At 43.6% G+C, this 25,605-nt stretch overlaps 3 protein-coding genes across 5 annotated transcripts; 2 read left to right on the forward strand and 1 right to left on the reverse strand.

Moving 5' to 3' along the window:
• Positions 1-2,648: 2,648 nt before the first annotated feature.
• Positions 2,649-8,645, forward strand: LOC127616003 (zinc finger protein 658B-like). 2 transcript variants are annotated; one of them, XM_052087405.1, is made up of 4 exons: positions 2,649-4,024; positions 4,405-4,815; positions 5,683-6,327; positions 6,868-8,645. In XM_052087405.1, the coding sequence occupies exons 1-4, from the start codon at positions 3,775-3,777 to the stop codon at positions 7,320-7,322; spliced, it is 1,761 nt and encodes a 586-aa protein (XP_051943365.1). In that variant the 5' UTR covers positions 2,649-3,774; the 3' UTR covers positions 7,323-8,645. The 2 variants fall into 2 exon arrangements, with proteins under 2 accessions (XP_051943365.1, XP_051943366.1); XM_052087406.1 differs by having other exon boundaries at positions 3,891-4,024; positions 4,365-4,815.
• A 383-nt stretch (positions 8,646-9,028) lies between these two features.
• LOC127616019 (zinc finger protein 585A-like) lies at positions 9,029-12,160 on the forward strand. The gene is made up of 4 exons (XM_052087432.1): positions 9,029-9,388; positions 9,898-9,959; positions 10,249-10,339; positions 10,412-12,160. Exons 1-4 carry the CDS (start codon positions 9,184-9,186, stop codon positions 11,317-11,319), a joined length of 1,266 nt encoding a protein of 421 aa, XP_051943392.1. The 5' UTR covers positions 9,029-9,183; the 3' UTR covers positions 11,320-12,160.
• Positions 12,161-15,687: 3,527 nt separating this feature from the next.
• Positions 15,688-25,561, reverse strand: LOC127616030 (purine nucleoside phosphorylase-like). 2 transcript variants are annotated; one of them, XM_052087446.1, is made up of 7 exons: positions 25,456-25,561; positions 23,996-24,095; positions 22,581-22,744; positions 22,384-22,487; positions 21,796-21,971; positions 20,461-20,651; positions 15,688-17,587 (listed from the first exon to the last, which is right to left on the reverse strand). In XM_052087446.1, the coding sequence occupies exons 2-7, from the start codon at positions 24,007-24,009 to the stop codon at positions 17,367-17,369; spliced, it is 870 nt and encodes a 289-aa protein (XP_051943406.1). In that variant the 5' UTR covers positions 24,010-24,095; positions 25,456-25,561; the 3' UTR covers positions 15,688-17,366. The 2 variants fall into 2 exon arrangements, with proteins under 2 accessions (XP_051943406.1, XP_051943405.1); XM_052087445.1 differs by lacking the exon at positions 25,456-25,561 and having other exon boundaries at positions 23,996-24,239.
• Between the last annotated feature and the right edge of the window lie 44 nt (positions 25,562-25,605).

A 25,605-nucleotide genomic window follows, 5' to 3' on the forward strand; every position in this document is an offset into this window, starting at 1 on the left:
ATAAAAAAAAAAGACAAGCAAAACAAACGTCATGTTTTCCGAAAACGGAAAAAAAATGACTGCATCATCTGCACAAGTGGAGTCATTTGAGTCAGTAATTCAATGTTAGGTCACCGAGAAAAAAAAGATCAGCGGACCAGGGGCACCCAAGTCCGGTGACTCCCAACTCCAACACACCCTGATTCAAAATTATCAGGATTCTTATTGGGCTTCTCAGAGCTTGCCGATGAGCTGATCATTTCAATCGGGTGTGTTGGAGGAGGGCGACATCTAAAACAATCTGGAAAGGGGCCCTCGAGACTGGATTTGCACACTCCTGCCTCAGACTAATAGCCTGCCAATCCTAGAACTGGTTTAAACATACGTAAGCATCCACGCTTACATATACACCTCAAACAATTTGCCTTCTGCAAATCATGCGCTTTGTCACCACCATACAATTATTTATTTATTTTTTTGGTCTTCAAATAACCTAAACATACCCAAATTTGTCAATGTTTTTGTCATCACCAAAGACAAAAACAGCCCTCCGGTCCTCAAGGGCTGTCCTACTGCCTTTTTTAGATGTCGCCCTCTTCCAACACATATTTCACGAGTAACAAACTTGAAATTAAATTAACATCAAAGAGATATCAGAGACAATTTTCCATTTCCAATGAACCCAGTGTACATGTTTTTGTAAACATTTGTAGTCATTGTTGAACCCAACAAGTTCCCCCCCCCCCAAGTAGGCAGCCTTCGGCAAGTGCTCTTCAAGAGCCTTGCTTTTTTGTTCTTTTTTGCTGTTTTTTGTCTTTTGTTTTGTCACGTTGTTTCTTGTTTCAGCGTGTGGACCTGATATGGAATGTTTTCAGCGCTTTTTGGCCACGACATTCGTCAAAGGAGCAGTATCTGTGCTTGGTGGTTGCGCCTTCTCGGCAGCACACCTGTACCAGCACAGATTTTGTTTGGGAGGAATGTCGTCGCCATTGACTGTCGGTGCTGGACAGACCTGGGGCGCTTGTGTTTTTTGCGCCAGTAATGGGCAGCATTTTTCACTACCCCGTTTTGTTCAGTGGCTATGTCGGCGCTGTTGTCCAGTCGGCGTTGGTGCGGCTGGATGGATGGCTGCTGAAGTTGAGGACGAGGAGAGAGGAGCGAATTTCTTTTTTCGTCAATGGATGCTACAGCTTCTTGTTGACATTGAAACTTAGCTTGTAGCCGACGTGTGCACATTTTGAGCATGACGTCTCTGATCCACTGGTTAAAGGACACTTTGATTCTCTCCTCTTTCATCTCAAACTGCTTCAAACAACAAAGCGTGTTATGGAAAAGTGGTTAGAACTGCACGACTGTCCGTGATTTATGTTATGTGTTGTGTTTATTTTACTTAATGTAAACTGTTTTGTTAAGCGCTTTGTTACAGCGGCCGCTGTTGTGAAAGCGCTATATAAGTCAGCGTGTATTGTATTGTAAGTTTTTGTAAACGTACAAGGTCATGAAGTTGATTTAATGGACCTCAGATACTTTTCCGTTCACATCAAAGACAGTTCAATTTTTATTCAACCTGTATGTTAAACATCAAAGATGTGTTTGAGAGTTTAGTGAATCTAGCGTGTTTTGCATGTCCCGGTAATCATCAAAGAACAATTCAGTGCTCAGTTAACCTACAGGTACATTCTAAAAAAGACAATTCAGTAGATTTAATGTACACATTGGTGTAACCGTCAAATACCACTGACACATTTTAATTGATCTATCATCTACATGCACCACCTGGATTATTCAACGTTAAAAATAAACACAGAGCATTTCTGTCGACATTAAAGTTTTGAGTCGAATGTGTGCTTTTTAAACATCAGAGATAATTTTGCGTGTTCAAGGTAGCTAACATGTTTGTTTGTTTTTTAAAACATGAAATACTTTTCCGTCTTAAGGGAACCTAACATATGTTTTTTGTATACAGCAACGGCAATTTTCTTGACCAACCAAAAGTATATCTGCCTTGGTGTCAAATTCCTAAACCACAAACTTGCACCACATTATGAATGATGAACACGTTGGACTCCAGCGTTGAGTACAGCATGTGAAACTTTATACAGCACTTAGTTTTGGGCAACAAGAAAAACTTGATCTGAACGACAACAATGGATTGTTGTGCGGTACGTCTCGCTGTGCACGTCACCAGCGTGCTGTGTGGAGAGATGAAGGAACATTTTTCAATGCTGAACGCAGTTTGAACGTAATGATACATACCTGACATGTCATTTCGGGAGTTGACTCATTCCAGGTTTTTGGTGACATCTTATAAGACGAAATGCACGTTGAAAATATTATTTTGTGCAACAGCATGAAACACTCACTAAAAGAAAATGTGCACCCATTTGGTTTCATTGGAAAAAAAATATTTCATGGCACTCAGGCTAGTTTACAGTGAACATTTTTTTAAATGAATACTGCAGCATACTTTCTCTCTCTCTCTCTCTCTCTCTCTCTCTCTCTCTCTCTCTCTCTCTCTCTCTCTGTGTGTGTGTAAGAAACTGCTTAGCATGTCCACATCACAGTGCAGGGTTACAGGATTTGATTCCAGGCCCCGACTTTCTTCCTGTGTGGAGTTTGCATGTTCTCCCCGTGCTTGTGTGGGTATTCTCTGGGTGCTCCCAAAACATTCGTGGCAGGTTAAAAGAACACTCTAAATTCCCCCTAGGTATGATTGTGCGCGCGGATGTTTGTTTGTCTCTGTTTGCCCTGCGATTGGGTGGCAACCAGTTCAGTGTGTAACCCACTTGGTGCCCGAAGACATATGGGATCAACTACAACACGTGACCCTCATGTGGATAAAGTGCTTCAGATCAGGGATGTGTGTGTGTGTACGTGAATGTGTGTGTGTATGTACACAATTTCGTCCCAAACATTTCAGAATGAATCCTTCTGTTTTACAGCAATTACAATGGAACACTTGAGAAGACACTTATCTCATTACTTTTGTCTGCAGACTGCTTCCTCATAGGAAGGCTTGTCAATCGAATTGAGACCTGCGGTATTTTGGGTGTGATATTGACCTCTGTAAACTCCCATCATCGAGTTGAAATTTTTATCAGCAGATTCTCCATTACTGGAACCTGATATACAAACATTACGTCACTGGCGCATTTTTGTGTCGCCTTATCAGCCGTCAATAGGAAGTTCATCATTGCAAAACACTGGATTGTAGATAAGATCAACGTAAGAGAAGTTTCATTTCCTGCTCCTCGAAAGGCTAAAGACGTTCATTTCAACAGAGGCACCGATAGACCTCATTTTCTGTCAAAGAGTCAATGGAAATGAAATTATTTCTACTTTTTATAATCATGAATAATAACTTGCACTGCCAAAATCTTTTTTGTTTTGTAAGAACAAAAATATTTGCTGTGTAATGTACTTAGCGCCGTTTTATTCCTAAAATAACAATTAAAATAACAAATAAATACAAATTAAATATTTTGTTTATTTGTTCCTCGCGAACTCGCGTTGCGTCTTTTGTATTTGCTTTACGGCACTACTCGCCTCACGATTTCCGACTGACGATAATATTTACAGGGTTTACGTTTTACGTCGTGTGGAGTTGCTTTACGGTACTACTTTCACCACGATTTGCGACCCAAGCTGCACTTGTGTTTACACCCAATTAGCTAGTTAGTTAGTGCAAAACAGCGCACACGATGCCCACGCCGAAGTAACTCAACCAGCCCCTCCGAAGTGTAAACCTCCCCTTGTGGTTGAGGCGATTGTTTCCGTGGCCCTTTCGCAGTGATCATGTCGAGTGGCGCGGCTCTCCACAGCCAGATCGGCTCCATCATTACCGCCCTGTGCAACGCCGCCGCGGCGCAGATCACCAAAGTGGTGGAGGATGGAATGGCGGTGCTGCGCCTGGAGGTGACCCAACGGGAACACGAGATTCGGCGGCTGAGGAACAACATGGAGGTGCTGCACGGCGAGCTGAGAGCCGCCCACCGCACGGCGGATAGCCTGCGGGGAGCGCAACAGCATCAGCGACACCCCCGAGGTGGGTACCCTTGCACCCCGGTTGGAGTGCATTCCACTGCGTTAATTGCGTGTCAACATACAGGTTTTTATAAGCATCACACAATTTTGTGTTGTGAAACTATGGTTAATCGCCAAATTGTGTCTTCAACGGTGTTGAGGGTAACGCGTTACAGTCGTACATTAACGTTTAAATGGTAACGGAGAAATACAACACGTGAATCAGACGGGAGACCTGGTTCCTAGATCGACACAGTATGCTCAGTTTCTAAAATACTTCATTACAAAACATGCCCTGTCTGGTTGCTTTTAGATCTCATTCTTTAAGTGCACTTTTTTACTTTGCTCTGTTAAATTTTCAGGATTTCTGCATGAAAAGGAATTTTTCGTGTCCGTCCACAGGCGTCGCTGAAGCCGAGAGCCCAGAAAAGCTCCAAAGCGACTTTCCCAACCTTGATGTGGTGGTAAAGCGCGAACCCACAGAACAGGAGGGATGCGATCAACCCGGACCACCGACGGAAAGACCGTGTGAAAATCTAACCGACGTTCCGGCGGACGTCCGGCAGGCGGGAGCCGCCAGTCGCGGGGCGCACCGCCACTTGTACAGCAACATGCGGCGCCGGATGGTCAACCGCCTGATGTTCAAGCGCGGCTTCACTTGCCCCTTCTGCGGGAAATGTTTCGAGCATTCCGGAAACCTGGAGCGGCACAAGAGAATCCACACGGGGGAAAAGCCGTACCGCTGCGATGTTTGCGGGAGACGCTTCAACCAGAAGTGCAGCCTCAAGGAGCACACCAAGATCCACCAGAGATGTCAGTCACAAGCCAATTTGATCCCGTCTCGCTATTGTTGTGTGAAGCAGAGCACGAGCAGAGGCCAAAACGCACATGCGCCACATTGATTTTAGTTCTGCGGCAACATCCCTCCTTCACTTCTGCTTGTCACTATAAGGCACTGGCATAGATAGATGAACAATGATAGTGCGCGTCCGATATTTTTGAGGCCGATGTCGATTATATTTGGTAGAATAAGATTTTGATAAACGATTTACCTTTTATTTTTTAAATTGTTTCGAATGTCATATCTTTGTCATATGTTGTAATGCGGTAGTGTGGAAAAAAAAAGAAAGAAAAAGAAAAAAATATTTTCTATAGCAAATATCTGCTAACAATCAGTTCGATCATAAACAATGATCCATGAGTGAACAAGTCATACTTTTTGGATTGCTGGCTTCTGTGTGGCAGTTTGAAAGTGTTAAATGGTCGCAAAAATAGCCCTCATTGCTTGGGTTCTGGATTAATAAAACTAAACTCATGGCAAAAAAAAAAAAAAAAAAAAGGTTTTTATAGAATCAAGCAGATTAATCCATCCATTTTCATCAATCAACTGAAATTGATGCCAAAGTGCCTTTAGGCATACATTGTCAGTGTCATGCGACGAGAGCTGTGACGTTCACAATGCAAGCCCATGGGCACTTTGATGCCAGTTCTAGTCAACAGCAGGGGGCAGTAAAGGACAAAATAGCAGCACCCTGAAACTGATAAAAATGCATCGTTGAAAGTGCTTTATTCTTATTCCACCAGTGCAATGTTAATCAGTATTCCATTTTTAGAGTAACGTCACGGAACGTTTTACTTGAGTTCCCTTTTAAGTCTCCAGTGAACGACTTGTCCTTGCAGGTCTTCAGACGGCACCAGCTGACCTCCAACACCCCCCAACGAAGCACCCAAGCACCAACACCCATCGTCCAGCAGAGGACGATGTTACGTCGGCGGTCGGTCATATTTCTGCCAACTGTCCGGATTCCGCCCATATCGCAAAGGTCAAATCAGAGCCCGTGGAGGAAAGTGTGACACAACCTGAAAGGGAAGTGGCGGACAATCAGAAGTCGCCCACGTTACGTGACGGGGCAAATGATTGGTCGCCGCAGAACGGCACGGCGGTCCCGGCGGGAGTTCATCTTCTCCCGCCTCACGCCGAGGCCTCTTGCAGCACCTTCGCATTCCCTGAAAAGTCTTACAGAGGAAACAACAAAAACGTAATGCCATCTCAGCTGCCGTACCCTTGTGCCACCTCCGGCTCCCGCGGTCTGCCATGGGAGCTCTGCGGCCGCCCACGAAAAGGCTCTGGCTCCTTTTACCAAGGGTCTCGGCCCAAGAAGTGCTTCTTCTGCTCGTACTGCGGTAAGATGTTTGTGCGTGCCGGCCATCTGGAGCGACACTTGCGCATCCACACCGGCGAGAAGCCCTATGGATGCCACATCTGCGGACGATGCTTCAACCAGAAGTCCAGCCTCAAGTGCCATATGAAGACACATAGGAACGGTATGGGTCAAGAGAACCAAACATACAGCAAATTTGATTTGACAAAGTTGTATCCAATCCAATATCCAATCCAACCAGCCACGTTGCACAATACAAATAAACAACAAAGGGCTTAAAAGAATCCACAATCAATAGAAAGTCCACAACGTGATTAGGCCTGTATCTATCTATCTAGCTATCCATCTAGCTAGCTAGCTAGCTTGCTATCTAGCGAGCTTGCTATCTAGCGAGCTTGCTATCTAGCTATGTCATTTGTATTGTTCTAAGTGTGAAGGGTCCTTAAAAGAAGATATTTCATGTTAAATGCTCTGTATAGCGCTTTGTTATAGCTACAGCTGTTGATAAAGTGCTAAATACTGTAATTGATTTCCTGTAGGCCTTTTACATAAAACTCCACAAGACACAATACTGGTGGCATATGATTGAGTTCACTCCTCTTGTCAGTCATTCATGATAACCGCCACCTTGAAGAATAGAAATAATCCACAAAATGAGAAAAAATGGTTCATTTAATTGCGTTTCATTTCTTTATTCTTTCAGACAAGAACGAGGAAACACAGGGGCCGCGTCCCATCATGTGCGCGATGCCCGATACTTGCTCGCAGGAACCGGCGACTGATCCCTCGCTCGGACCGTTCGCTTTAGCCGATCCGCGTATCGGTCGCACGTATGGCGAGGTGGGCCAGAGCGATGCCTTTTTAGACACCGACGAGTGGCGAAATTACGCCGCCAACGGCGAGATGGATATGCTGGATCCGTACTCGCAGGTGGGAATGGCGGCGTCCGAGGACGGGACCATCCTCGACTTCGGTCTGCCGTCCTCTGACTCAGCTCAGAACTGTTACATCTGTTCGTCGTGCGGGCAGAGTTTTGACTCCTTTGTTCTTTTCGAGAGGCACCAGTGCAAAAGCGAAGCGGTGTTCAAGTGTGATGTCTGTGGTCAGGACTTTGATCAGGCCGACAAATTGCAGATCCACATGAAACTTCACCAGTAGAAATAACATTTCCAAACTGATGTGTCTCTGAGCTCATCTAGTTTCGATTACGGAGATGAAAACCGCCAACCGGGAAGAAAACAAACAATCACGTTCATGCATGAGATGCACATCGCCACAACTCACACCCTGTCACTCAACACCCCTTGACACCCACGTCACTCACTAGGCCTTTGAAAGCCAAGCAAGCGCACTGCCAACTCACAGATGCTACAGTGGTACATGAGGATGGTGACTCCAAGTGGACAAATATAATACCTGCATCTCACATATACATGATTGTTTTGTTTAAAGGGGAACTCAAGTCAAACGTTTTTTTGCAATATTTTGCATGTGCCCCAACTAGTGACATTAATACTGCGTCTGTGAAATCAGAATTAAGCAGATCAATCCGTCCATTTTGTCATTTGGCTTTGTGTCTGCTGTCAACCGAAAGTAATGTAAAAGTTCACTGAAACCAGAAGCGCAGCAAACAAGCTGTGATGTTCACAAGCGCACTTTGTCAGTTTTTGGTAACTACCACGTTGCGCAGTAGATATAAATAGAACAACACATAATAAAAAAGTCCATATCATTCCTAATTGTAATATCACAATACAGATGTTTCGACAACCACTATACACTATTGAGAAAACATCAATACTGTACATAACTTGCATAATAGAAATCAACAAAACAATTACGAATCACACACAGCCACATACTGAATAATCCACAGTTCAAAAAAGTACATCAACTTCTGCAGCACCCTGGGATGGAAATTAAGTTAAATCAGAGCAGTTTTTACCCCCAATTTAACAAAAAGAGTTGAGGACCTGATTTGAGCCACTGCTGTCTGTTTGACATTAAAACATGCGGTCTTTGTGGCCTTGCTGTGGTCACTCACACGGAATGTATTGGAGAAGTGGTCACATTTCATTTAGTTGTCTGTAATTGAGCCAGTGTTATTTGTTTTGAAGCAAATTGAAGAGCGGTATGAAATGTGATTGTAACACATTTCTCAGTGTTGAAACATGTAAATATGTTATTGTTGTTTTGTTTATGTTTCACTGAAGAGTTCAAAGCCACAGTAGTTCCCCCCCCCCCCCCCAATTGTCTTCTAAATGCACTTGAATTACGGTACCATTAAAAGGGGTCGGGAACGCTAATGCTAAAGCTTCCATACAAATGACTGTCGTTTTGTACGAGAACCACAACCTGGAGTTCAGATTACCTTCTTTTTGTTGTTGTTAATGATGTCACAATGTATTACTGTACCTTAAACTGTGTGCTTATTGGATTTTTTTAATCGTGCAAAAAAAGAATCAACATTGGATTGAATTTGTCAAGTGTGTCTTCAGTGTGCCTTAAGATGAACAGTCAAAACAAAACTGCTGTGAGCATCAGCAACTATGAATACAGCGTATTTAAAGTTTATTCTGGACACCCTTTCAATTTAACTACTGATAGATCATTTAATCACATTTTACATTATGTATTTTCATTTTAAAAAGTTTGAATTAGAATCACTTCATCAACTGATATTAGGATTAGCAACTACTCATACTTCGAAATTATTCCTTAATATCGTCAAGCATCAAAAACTAGCTTTGGTTTTAAATACACTTTATGACCATTTTAAATATTAAGTGGGGTAAAATTCGTCATTACGTCTAACACGTCAGTACGCTTTTAAAATCGTCTTGCGCGTATAGTGGGTTACTTACAGTTTGTCCCGCCCCCACGCGGAAGTGAGCTTGTGAGTCGGGATGGAACGTTTCTCACAACATCCTCGTGCCGTTAAACCATCGTTTAGCTAGTAAAAGTACGCCTTTGTTGTTTTTTCCACCCATGTTGGTGTGCTCGTAGAGTGCAAGGAAACATGGCTTGCGTCGCTTTTCAAACGCAGCTGTCGTCCATCTTGGAGGTTTTGGTGAAGGCGGCGGTGGCCGAAATCAGCAAGCTGGTCGATGACAATAGCGCCTTCCTGCACCTGGAAATCTCGCGGAAGCAGAGCGAGAACGAGATGTTGAAGAGGAAGCTTCTGGCGGTCGAGAATAAAAACGCGCAGATGCAGCGAGTCTTCGGTAAGGAGCATCATAACGAGGACGACCACCCCTTGAGGGAAATTTGTTTTCATGGAAACACTAGTAAAATACCAAAGACTAGTGATGGGACGATGATACCTCAAGGAGTGTATTGACCCACTTCACAAACTGTGTCAGCATTATATTGACACTGTGTTGGTCACCCAATAGTGACCCCTGCAGTAGTTATAATATCAGTGCAGGTAAAGAAATTCCTTGTTTGTGTAAATGCTAAACTGAGTTGGCATCTTAAATATAGCAAATTTGAGTTACAATTCAGATTTGTAACTTATGTAGAACATTTTGGTTAAATCATGTGAAATAAAACACAAAAGTGATTAGTTTATGAATTTTTATTGAGGAACACAAGTTTTTGGAGTGTCTGCTCCAAGGCGATTTCTCCTCTTTGACACTAGCTCTCCAGCCTCAGAAAATACTCTTTCGCATGGTTCGGATGACGATAGTGAGCAGAGAACATATGTCCATTAATTAGTCTTTCTTGTTTCCAGAAAACTTGGCGGACAGAGGACGTAATGAAGGAAACACTGCCCATCCAACGGGAGACATTAAAGTGAGTCACGCAAAACCGTTTCACATTCTTACTATGATGCCATGGCAGCAGCTAATACATTTCATACATTCCTCACATTTCCCTTACATTCCGAAAATATTGGAAGCGGGCTTTTCAAAGTAGGATGAACTAGGGGTCAACTATTTTTGAACACACCAATTGGCTAACTCATGATGTCCTTGGAGGAATTTCAAACCTGGTAACTGTACTGGCTTTAAAGAAGTTTGAGGTTTTTAAATTAAGGCTTTGAAGGCATTGTAATGGGCCATCTTCTTCTTTTGTTACTCAGTGTTCTGAAGTGGAAGGCACAAACATTTCCTTCACCATCAAGGAAGAGAGTCCGGATGAGGTTCTGTGGATCGGCGATCCCGCTGGCTCTGGTCAGTACGGAATCCCGCTTCGGATCTGAAACGCAAGCTAAATGCTAACTTTTTTTTTTTTTTGTTCTGTAGTAGCGAGTTCATCTTTCCAGTACCCAAACGTTTCCGAGAGGTTTGAGGAGGACCTTCAGAAGACCGGTTCAGACTATGGTGACTCGTTCACGTTGCGTGAGCACAGCACCGAGGTAAGCGGGCTCAACATGCTGGTCAAGACGGAGAAGGAGGAATCGGCGTCCGGCGGCTTTAGCCGGGACGAATGCCAGCTGGGCGCTGCCAAGCAGAACCAACTCGCCGACGTGTCTCTGGATGAGCGGGACCACCAGCTTTGGTCGTCCATCATCAACGGGGACGACATTGACTCTGCTTTCCCGGACTTTTCTAGCGTGGTGGACGAGTACTCTGATGCATTTCCCGAACCGCCTCGTAAGTTGGGAGGCGCCCCGCAGCCGGCCTGTAACGGTGTTTATGACGGCGAGGAGCCGCCGTCATCCACCTTTGCACCCAGACCTCAGTCGGACCCACGCAAAGAGCAGGTCTACCCGCAGAGGCGTCCCCAAGTCGGGGAACAGTCAGACAGGCCTCCCGCGACCGCCTCGCAAGTGTCTTTCGCCCAGCCGGACCCTGCCCACCGGCCTTTCTCGCGGGGCTTTGCCTGCGCGCAGTGTGGCAAGACCTTCTCCCGGTTGCACCAGTTCAAGCTGCACCAGCAGAGCCACCGGCGCAAGCGCGCCTTCTGGTGCGCCGTGTGTGGGAAAGGCTTCCAGTGCTCGTCGCACCTCAGCATCCACCACCGCACGCACACCGGCGAGAAGCCGTACGGCTGCCTGCAGTGCGGTAAGCGCTTCACGCAGCAGAGCAGCCTGCGCGTGCACCAGCGCACGCACAGCGGCGAGCGGCCGTACAACTGCACCGAATGCGGTAAGACCTTCATCCTCATGCACCACCTCAAGCGACACTGCGTCATCCACACGTACAGCTGATGGACTTCGCCGGCTTAGCTTAGTACGGACGTTGTACAGCCTTTTTTTTTTTAATCTATGCAAGAAAAAGGATTGTGGTCTGCCTGGTTTAAAGACCCAAATTGGACTGGACTGTGTTTCTACCAAGCGCATAGTTCTGATCCACGCAAGTCGCAGCTTTACCCACAGAGGCCATACAAATGCGCTGAGTGTGACTTTGTCAGACCTTGGACCCGTGCAAGGAGAAGGTCTACCAAGAGGGGCGTCCACAAGTCCGGAAACTGTTTCATGGGGTGGCGGTGGCTGCATGACGAGTCGCTTTCAGCCCTGCTGGATGGTGGGTTGTGTTTGTGAGGAGGGTAGCAGGTATTGATTTTTCGTCAGGGTTCACTCATGATCATAAACACGTTTGCCCGTTTTAATGGTCGTAATGTTTTTCTTGTCTCCTCGAATTTTTCAAAATGCCCTTCGAAATTTTCAAAGTGCCCCTTAAAGTAAACCTGTACCTCGTAAACCTTCGCCGCTCAGTGGAATATGGGTTTTTAAGTTCAATTCTGCCTCTGAATTGTTAAATGTGAGTTTGTGGGTCAGCATTTAATTTTGAGGCCAAAGTCACACAGTTTCAACGCATTCATTCACACAAAGGTTTCAGCCATTCACATGGCCAAAAGGCCGTCCCTCCGTCCGCAAGGAGGGAATGTTGCTCCCTCCATTGAACTGGAACGAGTCATCCCCGTTCTTCGTTTAAAAATTGCAAAACATGCAAGACGTCAGGCAGCCAAAGCAGAAGAAAAATGTCCTCAGGCAAAGCAGCCTTGAGGGAAACAACTCACGGTTGTACTTTGTTTCCCAACTTTAGTTAGAGTTAAACAAACATATAAGATAGCAGCATTTCTATTTTTTTGTCAAAAAAACAGGTGACTTGTCTTTAACTGACACAGCAACACTGCCTCCTAGTGGATGGAGGAAGCAGGGGCCTTTCCACATGTGTACATCGCAGATGTACAGTATTTGTGTGAATAATTTTCAGACGAATCCCTCCCCATCCCTTATAACGTACAAGACGGCGTCAAGTGAGTGCGACATTCTGTCAGCTACCTTTCTCTCTAGACCTAAAGTAGACTCACGCGAAGAACAAGGTCCCCCTGTAGGGTTGTTGTCTATTTGGGGAACTGCAGGAAGCCGCTTTGGGCCCTATGGGACAACACCACTTTCGGGGGATTCTCCAAGCACCGGTGCAAGAGGCCATATGAATGAATTTGGTATTGTGCTTGATGGACTTGCTGTTGGAAAGAGCACGTCTACCCGCAGACGTCCCCCCCACCCCCCCCCCCGCCCCCCCAAGTCGGGTTGGGCGGTGGTGGCTTTTGGATACGCCAACCACTCAAAAAGATGCCACGACCGGTCGTGTTAACTACAACCGGTGCAGGAATGCGGTTGTTGGACTTGCCCTTGGCTTTTTTTTTCACTATGCAAGATGAAGGAATGGCGCATTTTTCATTTTTAAATCCCCAGAATGGATTGGACTGTATTCCCACTAAGCGTTACAGGCGTCACGGGCATCAATAAATGACTATGCCAGAAGCTCTGCTGAACGGAAATTCGCATGACTCCCAAGTCGGATGTATTCCTATGGAATTTACTCTGTGATGTCTCCATTGATTAAATTATTGTTGAAACAATTTAAGTGTCGTCATGGCAAACCCAAGCCATTACTATACAAGGTAACCTGTCTTCATGATTATGAAATGGCCCATAACATTCAAGCAGTAGACAACATTTTGTGGAAATCTGTCAATTTTACAAGATGGCAAATGCGGTCAGGAGTTTGTGTTTCCAAGGAGGGTTTGAAGACTGGATTCGGCATTCACGTGATGAATTCAAATTAGGAACATCAGCCTGGTTAGACTTTAGCATTAGGGATTTGAATTAAAATGTTTAATAAAAAAGCCTCATGAAGGCCATATTTCACCAGAGCACCGTGCTGCCTCGTTCACCCCCCGGAACTCCCTCCCAGATCCCTCAAAGTTCTACATACAACATCCCATCATTATCGGGTATCGTGTGTAGAACTTTGAAGGAGAAGAAAAGCGGTTCAAGTGCTTTGAATAACTTCCAGATGCCATATATATAGCACGTAAATATATCCCACCCACAGTACATAGTTGTACATGTGTGTGACCTATATGGTTAGTGTAAATGAAGGGTGCGTTGTAGCGGGCGTTGCTTTTTGCTGGCAGCGTGGCTGCACAGTCAACACAGTCTGCTTCAATTACTTCTTCTCGCTAACAAAGCCTGTCTGTCTGCATGTTTTCTCCGCATACTTTGGGCGTGTGGAAGTGTGTTGGAAGTGTCCGTGTGTGTGTGTGCGAAAAATCCCAAGTTAATGCAAAGCAGCCGTCTTACGCGGATGTGAAATGCTGTTATTGAACAAGCAATCCCAAACTACTCAAGTCAAGTTTCGTCTTAAGTAAAAACAAAAAGGCAGATTTTGTTCAAATGTATTTTTTTAATTGATATTTTGTCTTGATTTTAAAAAAAGCAAATATAATCTGCGGTCATGAAAATGGATGCAAGTGATGAAACAAATTTTAAAAATGACCAAAAATGATTTAAAATGTTCATGTAAAAATCTAATTTAAAACGATGTCTATTTTTTTTAAAACAAAATACATTAAATAAACATACAAAAAGAGGGATATTTCAAAAGGGTTTACTATGGAAAAATGTTGAATACATTAAAAATACAATGCAAGATCATGTTATTCAACTTTTTAATTTGTGTTCTAGAATTTAAAAAAAACATAATTACCCGCAAAGTAACAGGAAGATCGATATATGAAGATATAACAAAAAGTAAAAGCCAAATAAAAAAAAAACAAGTATAAAAAAAAATGCTTCACATTTTTCGTATAATGAATTCTAGAATTTTAAATGCCAATATTAAGAGCAGCAGTGGGAAAACTACGGCCCGCGGGCCAAATCCGGCCCGTTGGTCTTTTTAATCCGACCTGCCGAAGGTTGGTACACAATTATGGTTCGATGTCAACAACTGCATTCAAGGAGGAGACGATACGGAAGCCCGTAGTAGCGCCAAGTCAAGCAAATCCCGTTCGATACGACGGAATAATGTACTCTTAAAGTCTGAAAAACGTGCCAAAAAATGCAAAATACTGCTTTTTAAATCAAGAAATCCAATTAATATGATGTCGAATTTAGTTCACCCTTTTGATCCGGCCCTCCATCATATTTTCTGGTTCTCACGTGGCCCTATGCAAAAAATAATTGCCCACCCCTGGGCTAGAGGGTCAAATGATTAGGAGCTTGTACGCCGGGTGAAGCTCTGTAAAAGTTGGATGAGAATCGTACGTTATGCGGATGAGTATTTAATTAAAGTATGTGAGCAGACTTGAGTGAGAGGGGCGATGGGGAAAATGAACATGTCGTTGCTTGGCCAAAACTTGACATGTTGTGAAAACACCTGCAAACATTCTCGCCTGGCCCTCAAGGCAACTGCTTAGCTCGTAAAACTTCTCACAAGCCTTGTATCGCCTGATGTCACGGGAAAAAGATGTTTTCCCATCTGGTTGGTCGAGGGCGAGGAGGCAGAGGAGACGTCGGTGTTTGGGTTGACAGAAAAGGCAAACGAGCCTATGGGAGATAAGCCGAAGGGCGACGAGCCTTCTGGGAATAAGCGTCCGATTGTACAATTCCAATGAAAAAAAAAGCACGGTATTTTTGTTCATTGTTTTTACTTATCACAATGACCGTTTCCAGTGATCACTATTTTATTCGGTTCTTTGTTACTAGTTGATCCGAATTACCTTGACGTGACAGTTTCATTCCGAGATGTTACTTTGCATATTACTTTTTCACAAATATTTTATTTTGTACTTTCTAACTTAACATTTTAAATACTTTGCCTTGTATTTGACTCTCTCCATTTGTCATTCCCAGATTAGAGGTTGTTCTCAAAGTGAGTGAGTACATTTTTAATTCTTTAATGTTCAGCTGTATTTATCCATCCATTCATGCACAGATGTCAAACTCATTTTTGTTCGTGGGCCACATTTTAGTTACCGTTTGCCTTGAAGGGCATGACTGAAACCAAATTTTAAAAAGTCAATCACAGTTTCTTCAACTATTGTTTAAGCTACTAGAAGGAGGGGTTTGGTTATAAGAAAATGCTTCCAATTCTTCTGTTATTTATTACATGTGAGCATTTTAAATTTTGGTAGAGGTTTTAGCAAGCATGATGGAAGTTGATTTATTTTCGCGGGCCACATAAAATGGTGTGGCGGGCCAGATCCGGCCCCCGGGGCCTTGTGTTTGACACCTGTGCATTCATGTTTGATTTCCTCGAGTTGATGTGTTTCATTCATGTGGATGTTCATGTCACATTGAATTTATTCATCCATTCGTTTCACAATTTAATGGCTACTTGTTTCAAAAGCCTTCAGCGAGCATTTTTTCTTGTAGGACTAATTAATTGTAGCTATTAGCATATAAAAGTAAATACACTCCTGGAAAAAAAATCACACAGGACATTTAAGACTGTCAATGTAGTGAGTCATTTTATGGCAAAAATAGTTTGAAAACATCAACTGAGGACACTGATCAGACTTTTTGTTGTTCCCACGGTTTTGGTCCATCCCCACACTACACATCTTCTATTGATATACACAAAGTGTATTTGTGTATATCAATAGATCACAAATACACTTTGGAGATAAATATTCGGTCACATCACGCCTTTTACAAAAATCCCTTCACCCAATTCTGTCATCGTGGAATAAATCAGTGAGTGCACAAATAGAGTAAGAGCATTTCAAGTTGAGTTCTGCTTTTTGAGTGAAACATGACACACCAGAGAAAGTAGAGCGTGACTTTTTTAGCATTCAATGTTTCATCGAGCGGAGGTATGTGTTGATGTATTAACCCTGGACAGTAGGCGGCTAACAAACTTGGATGCAAACTTGCAACTTAAAACTCATCCGCTTGTTTAGAATGTGGAGTTCCATTTTGGTGAGGAAAATGTACATTTCCTGGTGGAGTTCATTTTTCACGGACATTTGGGACTCATTTTAGAATGCTTCCAGTGTGTTGTCCGGTGGTGGGTTTCTTGACTTTCTTTGTGACGCGTCTACGTGAATACCAGTTATGAGCTTGGTTGGCGCCCCTTCCAATTTGGTCTCAAAAAATCTCTAGTTTGGAGGAGCCCAAGGAATGTCCTAAAATGGTCGCTTCAAACCCAAAATAAGATTAAGATTAAGATTAAGAAAACCTTTATTAGTCTCGCAATGGAGAAATTCCAGATTCACAGCAGCAAAGCTATGAAAGGAAGAAGTAGAACAACAAAAAAATTGGAGCTGCTGGAAAGGCAGCCACTCTAGCACACTTCCTGCTGCTTCCTTGAGAATTTTACCGCATAGATTCTTAAGACTTTTTTGTGGGTCTAACTAGTGATGGACATGTGTGATAAATGTCACGTTTCTCAGAGAAACTGGCTTTGGGGATCAGGAGGGGGATTTTTAAAGAATGGTTATGAACCCAGGAAATGGTAGATATTACCCGTAGAATGGCGACTTTGAATCGCAATGGTAGACTTCCTGTGTCTTTTCGGGCATGGTTTCTTGGGACGTTTTGGAGTGTCCACTCCGAATAAAAATTTCAATTGAATTTCATGTTGCTAAGTCAAATACACTTTGAGTTTGGTTGATTGGAGTTCTAATTTTGGAACAAAAACCCTCTCGTTTGTCTTTGAAAGGACGCCTGAAAATGTCACGCAAATGTTTGTTTCAAACCCTAATTGGAATACTTGCTGTGACTTTTCCGGCCTGGCTTTTTGAGACTTTTTTTGTGGGTCTCATCATGATGTTGCTCTTAAATGCAAGTGGCTTTGTTGGCTGGATTTTCAAACAAAAATCCATAGGGATGCCACAAAGACGATTTTTGGGTTTAATGGAAATAAATATTTGCCAGGATGAACGTACCAGCAAATAATGCTTTGTTTAGCTGTATTTTTTAAAAATCCTCTTAAATGGCCACTTACAAAAACCCTGCCATCCTCACAGGGACTTGTTGTGGCACAGCTCCAGGCGGCCAACCAGCGTGCTGACCAGTTGCTCGAGCTGCGCTGTCCGCTGGCAGCCCGTCTCCAGGACCTCCTCGTGGTTGGCTTTGGCCTCGCTCTCGTAGTCCATGACCGCCCGGTTGGAAATGAGCGACATGGCCAGGCAGCGCATTCCGGCGTGACGCACCGCGATCACCTCGTGCACCGTGCTCATGCCTGCGGTAATGTGCGGAGGAACATTTGAAACTTCAGCCGACAGATCAAAACTCATTTCCAATTGCGCCTGAAGGCATCACCGGTCTATGAAACACGCAGGGTAGAACCGGCTCATTTCTGGACGTTTTTAACAACTATACTGAGTTTGTTTTGCGATGTGTTGTGATTTCAGACTGTCTTTGAGGGCAACGTGACGGGATTAGATAAGAGTGCATTGTCTGTTGCTGCGGGAGGTTAAAAGCTACGATTGTATTTTATCTAATTATTTAGGCAGATGTCTCCTTATCTGAGTACAAGGCTAGACGAGACAGGTTTTGAACAACACTTAGCTGTTTTGAACTACGACTCATGACCGTCGCTGACGGTGCAGCGATACACTCGCCTGACTTGTGTGCGGGCAGCGTGCGATCGCGGTTCCCATTCAGTGATGGATGTGGGTGTGAATGGTCGTTTGTCTGTTTATGTGCCCTGCAACTGACTGGCAACCAATTAAGGGTTTTAGTTTGCCTTCCGCCCAAAGTCAGCTGGGATCAGCTCCAGCAACTCCTCGCGACCCTTTTCAGGTTAAGCGGTGTTGAAAATGGATGGATGGATTTTTATAACGCACACTTTAAACCCGTCCTTGAAGATAACACCAGAGTGGGCCAGAGTATTTATAACGCACACTTTAAACCCGTCCTTGAAGATAACACCAGAGTGGGCCAGAGTATTTACTTCATGCCAAAACATGTAAAATTACTTTGTAATTACATTGATCAACTGAAACAATTTGTTAATTGTTTCCTAATGTTAAGGGATTAATATTGGTCAAAATGACAAATAGTCTGTCCCTGGCATGAAAATGGTCGCCTGGCTAACAGTGCTAGCTTAGAAAATAGGGGTGTTCACACGGCAAGATTTGGTCCGGTGCTACGCCGGGGCTGCCCCGGTAGAGCGTTCGCACGTGCAAATTAGCTCCGGCGTTGCCCCGGAAAACAGCTTACACCGGACCAAATTTGATCCACCTCAGGGAGGTGGTTTAAAAACTTGCTCCGGAGCAAATGCTTATTTGCGAAGCAGCACCAATGTAAATTTGCACGTGTGAACGCAACTGGGTTAAATTTGCTCAAGAGCAAATGCTTGTGAAGAGTACGTACGGCGAGAATGAGTTGCTTTCGTGCTCTGTCGGACTTCCGTTATGCGTTTGTTTAATAACGACAAGACTTGGCTGGTAACATCTTTCATTTTGTAGGAGACTGGACTGTCTCGGAGTTTGTGTAGTGTGTTCCTTTGTTGTGTGTTCACAACCCCCTTCCCCCATATAATTTATTTTGTGCTCTTGATTTTCTGTTTGGCGCATTACGTGTTTGCTTTTCTCAGTGTCATTGAAGTCATCGTTGATTTACGTTTTCGGGGGGGTCACTCTCGAGCAGAAGACAAGGAGACCGAGAAGGAGAAGGACATGCTTGTCCAGTAGTCGCTCGAGTTGTGTATATGTTTTTAAAAGAACAAACACGACAGCTCATTTGTTTTCTGTCATTTTGCTCCGCTGCAGAAACTGCCGTGTGAACGCAAGTGGGGCTGCACCTGCGCTGTGCCGGTGCTGACACGCTCAGCGGCTTTGTACGTGTAAACGCAATACACAATTTGCTGCGGTGTAAAATATATTGCAACAAAATACATCGTGCAGCGCCGGAGCAAATGTGTGCCGTGTGAACACGCCTAATGTCCAAGTCAAACAAGTGTTAGCGAGGATCGGCTAAACATGTTAGCTACAAATGATTTGAGCTCATATAACAGCATGTGGGTGGTATGTGGGTTTACAGCGTCATCAACATTTTTTTAATGTAAACGCACGTCCTTTTCATGAGAAATGTAGGCTAAAAAGCGCAATGAGTTGGACAAGCAGCTATACAAAGGCAGGGAGTTGGTACACTTATTTAAAGCCATCAATCATACTATTCTTTTTATTCCTATATGGTAGGCTAAAAACATTTAAGTTTTCATTGGACGATAAGAACAGAAGTCTTCTAATTCATGGTGAAGATGTTTGCGGCCTGTTGTGTCAAAACTATCAATTCTGTCGTCAATTTAAAAAATGTCACAGTTTTGGCAAGAAAAACATGACTTCTATTCATTTTTAATTTGAATTATGTTTGAGTGACAGCTTAATCACAAATGATTTGCAGTATTACGACTCGTGGATGCATTTTGGGGGGAATAAAATATAGGCATGCTCTTTAAGTGATAGTTTAGTCCAGGTGTCACCAACATTTTTGAGGGTGAGAGCAACTTCATGTGTACCGATTGTGTGAAGGGCTACCAAATTGATACACGTCTGAAATAACATATTTGTCCAAAATACCTTCAATAATATGAGGATGGGTTATTTTTAATACTTGATGATTTAAATTGTCAGACTTTGATCGTGTTTCGAAATGTCTCACAGTACTGCCAATGTTTGCATTTTTAAATCATAATTTCTACTAGCAAATCACAATGTCCAGGCACTGGCGGGCTACTCAAGTGGTCTTCACGGGCTACCTGGTGCCCGCGGGCACCATGTTGGTGACCACTGGTTTAGTCTAATATAATGTCCTAAATATTGTGTTATTTGCATTTTCTTACCATTTCCAGCCTGCTACCCTTTTTATTCGCCACTGGATAATCATGAAATTGAAAACGGCGCGCATCATGATTCAAGAAAATGTTCCGTTATAACTAGCACACTATTTTATATTAAAATTAGCAATGAAATTGAATATTACAAGCTATTATATAATAGAACGGAAAGTTATGAGACGACCATACCCCCCCCCCCTTTTTTATGAAAAATGTTCAAAATTTGGACATGACATAATCTAACAACTCAAATCAAAGCGGACCATACTCACCCAGGGCGTCGGCTCCGAGCTGACGTATCATGCGGCACTCTGCGATGGTCTCGAAAGAAGGCCCCCCGATGAGGCAGTAGACCCCCTCGTGCACAAAGTCACCAAAGTCCAGCTCGGCCACCACCTCGTGCGCCAGCTTGCGCAGCTCGCGGTCGTACGCGTCCGACATGCAGGGGAAGCGCACGCCAAACCTACACACAGACGGGAGGTGAAAATCCACTATTTAGTAAGACCATAAAAACAAACAAAAAAACACACACACACGACACGCTTAAACTTATAAGACACATGGCTGTCATTTCTGACAGGAAACCGGCAAATTGACCAACAGTGTGTCGACACCAACATCACTCAGCCTACTGCTAGTGTGCACACTAAGCCCACAATCGCTGTGAGCGACACAAACTGGCTCCTCCTGTTTGTTGGCTCTTAAATGACACTGAAGTCAACAAACCGTAAAAACAAACAAAGCAACAGAGTCATCGGGCACATTACTGTCACTGCCTGCCTTAAGATCCAAGTTGACAGTAGAGAGTGCACCTCGCAACGAGTATTTTCTAGAGAATTTAAGTTTAGGAGAAAATGTCTATTTTTAAAATAAGATGATTTAAAAACATTTTTTTAGAAATGTAGTATTTTGGATTCCTGATGGAATATGTAGAGCTTTGGGGCTAATTTTTCATCCATGGGGAATGTTCTTTTTTTAATTTCGGATAAAAAAAAAAATAGAAAACTTATTTTTAGGGAAGAAAAAATTATATACAGTACATTTCAATTGAAGTAAGTAATAAATAAATACATTTTTTTTCAATATCTGGGCATTAAGAAATTCAATTCCAATCTGATACACCTGCGCTGCAAGGAGAGGTACCTCCGCTCGTTGCTGCCGACTATTGTTAGGCTATTGAATAGACGGTCCTGAAAACCTGGACACCCCCCTCCCCCACCACCACCACTCACCTATTTTTAATATGCTTATATTCATATTTTATATATATTTTGAAATACTTTTTGTTTTTCTACTTTCTCCCTTTCGTAATTTAACTGCTGTAAATTGGGAAATTCTCCATTGAGAGACAAAGGTTTAATCTTATCTTATGAAGACATAAGGTCAAATTTCCAATTTATGAAGGTCCTCGAGCGACTGCACTTAGCCAGACCTACTGGTCTTATGGGGACGATAGTGTCCGTAAAAATACTCTTCTTCCTTCATGGTGATAAAAGCTAAAAAAAAAAAAAAAAAATCCAGAATGAATGAATGGTTTCTAATGGGCAGTTTGCAGGATGGCCAATTGCTGCCAACGTGAACGTAATCTGTAATCTGTGGCGTGTCACCTGTCGTTGTTGGGTCCCACCAGGGGGTTGACTGCGGCAAATCCCGGCATGTTGATGTGGTCTTTGATGATCATCACGTCGCCAACCTTGTAGTCCTGGTTGAGGCTGCCGGCCGCGTTGGTCATGATGACCGTCTCCACGCCCATCAGCTTGAAGACACGCATGGGGAACGCCACCTGCGGGTCCCGTAAGACCTTTTCACTTGATAGCCAATCGCATAGAGACGAACAGCCATCTGTGCTCACACTCACACCTAGGGACAATTTAGAGTGTTCCATTAACCTGTCATGCATGTTTTTGGAATGTGGGAGGAAACCGGAGTACCCGGAGAAAACCCACGCAGGGACGCGGAGGCTTAAGCTGGCTTTACTTTGTGTGCAGCGATGGCTGTTTGAAAGTGCTCTATAAATACAGTTGAGTTGTACTTTTTTCAAGAAAATACATATTTCGAAAAGATACGTCTCTACTTTTTAGGTTTTATTACTTTTGCCCCAAGTTTTTTTACAACAAATATGTCAACTAATTTTTTGTTGCCTTACTTTTTTTTTAACCCACATAAAGAATGAGGACCATGCACCATCTCCTCACCTTCTGGACGGGGTATCCCTCATACAGGTGGAACCTGCCCTGCATACAAACGCAGGCCTTTCCCTTTAGCGTCCCGAAAACCAGCTGACCGGCGTGACCCTGCACTGAAATGCAACACAACAAATGTGCCATTATATGAGCCAGGTTAGGGTTAGGGTAGAGTCACTACAACAGTTCAAAGTTAGCTGGCACCATACCTGTGCTTTGCGGGAAATTGGGGATATCGGCGTACTTGAAGATCTGGCGCTCCTCGAGTATTTTAGCCAGGCCACCTAAACCCGAGCCGCAAACGATGCCCACGGTGGGCCGGCAGGACGTCTTGGACATCAGCCAGTCGGCCGATGCTTGATACTCGTCGTCGCTGCTCGGAACAAAAAATTATTTTGTGTTCTTACTGTTGGGAATTTTTGTGCAGCCCTGTGTGGATCAGAACTTTAAAGTATTTCCACCACGGTCTACTGTAGTGATTTAAGAATCTTTTTGTTTTATGGTATCAGCATCAAAGTACGATTCACCAAATGTCAACTAGGTCAATGTGTTATTTTTTCTTGATAAGTGGTGCACTGTCTATACTACCAAAAAAAACCATGTGTTTCCATGACAGCGACATCATATCTATAGTACAGTCCATTATCTTTTAAAGTTCAGTATGCATAGCATGAAGCGCCATAACAAAACAATCGTAACATTCTACCCACTTAATTTTATGTGCTGTTTTATGTCAACATATTCCTTCTGCCAGCAGCATCAACGCCTTGAAGCATTTCATGCAGTGCTGAGTAAACTTCTTTTGAGTTACACTTGGACCACGCCACTTAATACATACATGCACATAAAAGTAATTAACAGAGCGTCTCATACTCAAATAAGAAAACAAGAAAAAAGACACATCGCATTAAATGAACAAGAAGAACACAGTTGCCTCGAAGTTAAAAATGCCTTCGGTAATTATTCTGTGTGACACGCTAGTTTAACTAGCTGTATATGTGCGTATAGGCGGACACATATGTAGCAAGTTATATAACTAGCTGCATATGTGCGTATAGGCGGACACATGTGCATGGGCCCGAAAGGCTGCGAGCGCAGTCTGACTGGGGATTTGCTGAATGTCTGTGACGTCATTGTTCCTTACAGCCTTCCAGGCATCGTCATCGCGCCTAATGCCCCTAATCTTCAAGAAAGGCTCCATAAATGAAAGTACATTTGTAAAACCTTAGCCGTTATTCAGCGCGAATGAAAACCACCATATTAAACCCGGATGCTGAGAAATGAGTCTTCTCAGTGACGGGATTGTCTAAGCACGTTCTCAGGTGATTTACGTTCAGTTTCTAGAAGAGAGAAAGGGAACAAATGACGTCACAGAGGACGGCATGAGCTCCAAATTCTCATTCGGCGCGCTTGAACGAGATGGAACTCTACAGAGCGTTTTTGGCCACTTTCAAACTTGGTTTGCGGATTGTTCGTGTCAGAGGCGCCGGAATCGAACCCCGCCGCCCGTAGCGTGACGCGTTCGGGGACGCCAATCTATCGGCTGATCACGTTTGAGTACCAGGCGGATGCGAAGGGTCGACGTGTGGCGCGTGGATGCTGCGCGGATTAAAGACCAACTCACAATTTGTCATCCATTCAGAGACAATGATGCGGGAAGTCTTGATCTTGACAGTTGTCGTTCAGATGGGTCGAGCTGCTTTGCTTGACTGCTAGGCACACGTCTGTAAGGATACGGGGGAGGTTTGTCCTTTTTCGACGCGAAACATCGGCCCTCTCCTCTGTCGCTCTCGTTCTCTCAGCCAACCCGGAACAACCCCACTCCCACCAGCCAGTAACAGGCCCCAATACGTCACTGTTAGTGGATCGTCGTCGTAACGCAGACGCGCCCTGCAGTTGTGTTCAGGGACCACTCGTATTTGAAGATGTCGAAAAAAGAAATGTCGAGCAGCTCGTTTTTCATACTTTGTTGTCTTTTTTAGTAGCGTTGCCTTAGCTTTTTAATCATATCGGATTCGTCTGAGGTCATTTCAAACAGACCACTTGTTTTTGTGTATGAGGAAATCCGAGACTTGAGACGACAGATCCTGGAGACAAAACTAGGTTTGACTTGGTTGGATAGACGTTTAATAAATTGGCATTGTAACTGTACCTTGTTGCTTTGATCCAACTGAATTTTAAGGTCTTTTTTTAACAATTATATAGAGGTATTTAATGATGGCATTTGCAATTCCAGATAGTGCATGAACGCAATACCCTGCTGGATGAAATAAAGGTTTGTTTTGTTGCCCCCCCCCCCTTCTTCGTTAGGTTACAGAGTAATTTTAGATAAACGGGAATCACTGAAGGTCCTACTGAACTATCAACAGACTGACAACTGACAAATATTGTGATTGCAATGGATGAATGAATGCAACATGCAAACGGGACTTTTTTTCGTCCATTTGTTTGGTAACAATTTCTTTTTAGATCATTGATGCTGAACGATTCAAATAATGGATCGATGAATGGCAAAATAGTTCGGTCCTAAGAGCTATTATCAACAGGTGTTCATGACAAGTGTTGTGATTTCATATTGTCCCCGAAGTCAACATCCAAACTAGATTAGCTCGATAGACAGACGGACAGAACGACATAAGCATTTTAGATACAGTCGCTAGGTTATTGTATCAGACGCTGTCTGTGTTTTGACGTGTTTTGAGTTAAGATCATCGGGATATAAACTTCCTATAGGAGTGTGTGTGTGTGCTTGTATATGCTGTCTACAGACCACTTGTGATTTTCCCGAAGGTTACATAAGCGCTCTTTTGTAGTTATACAAAGGGTTTCGCCTGAATGCTTCGCACAAACCCTGACGGTGTGCCCCTTGCAACACAATTAGGCTAACCCCCCTCCTCCCGTGTGTGTGTGTGCGCGTCTGTGTGCGTGTGTTCCTTGCGGAAGTATGGTTTTAAATCATTGTTCACGTTGTACCTTCACTATATGTGCTGTTATTACTACTTCGCCTACTACCAGTGTACTGTTGGTAATAATAATGAAGAAACGTACAATGTACTATACTATAGTGGTACTATAATGACATACCTTCGGTTGCTCGATGGTAAAGGAAAGCTTGTAGTGTGCGGTACTCCCAATACGGCCCCTATTACATATTACATAATACATGCCCCTAAGGGGACATGGAAGGAAAAAAAACTTTGCGAGATCTCGCAATGAAAGATTGCGAGATCTCGC

The sequence above is a fragment of the Hippocampus zosterae genome, chromosome 15 (genome assembly GCF_025434085.1).
Source record: "Hippocampus zosterae strain Florida chromosome 15, ASM2543408v3, whole genome shotgun sequence".
NCBI lineage: Eukaryota > Metazoa > Chordata > Actinopteri > Syngnathiformes > Syngnathidae > Hippocampus > Hippocampus zosterae.

Coding starts and splice junctions, on each gene's coding strand:
- LOC127616030 (XM_052087446.1), bottom strand. Junction 22,488..22,580: donor CAATTTCCCGCAAAGCACAG/GTATGGTGCCAG, acceptor GTTGCATTTCAG/TGCAGGGTCACGCCGGTCAG. Junction 17,588..20,460: donor GCTCGGAGCCGACGCCCTGG/GTGAGTATGGTC, acceptor ACATTACCGCAG/GCATGAGCACGGTGCACGAG.
- LOC127616019 (XM_052087432.1), top strand. CDS start 9,184: ATGGCTTGCGTCGCTTTTCAAACGCAGCTGTCGTCCATCTTGGAGGTT. Junction 9,389..9,897: donor GCAGATGCAGCGAGTCTTCG/GTAAGGAGCATC, acceptor TCTTGTTTCCAG/AAAACTTGGCGGACAGAGGA. Junction 10,340..10,411: donor CGGCGATCCCGCTGGCTCTG/GTCAGTACGGAA, acceptor TTTGTTCTGTAG/TAGCGAGTTCATCTTTCCAG.
- LOC127616003 (XM_052087405.1), top strand. CDS start 3,775: ATGTCGAGTGGCGCGGCTCTCCACAGCCAGATCGGCTCCATCATTACC. Junction 4,025..4,404: donor GCATCAGCGACACCCCCGAG/GTGGGTACCCTT, acceptor GTCCGTCCACAG/GCGTCGCTGAAGCCGAGAGC. Junction 4,816..5,682: donor CACCAAGATCCACCAGAGAT/GTCAGTCACAAG, acceptor TTGTCCTTGCAG/GTCTTCAGACGGCACCAGCT.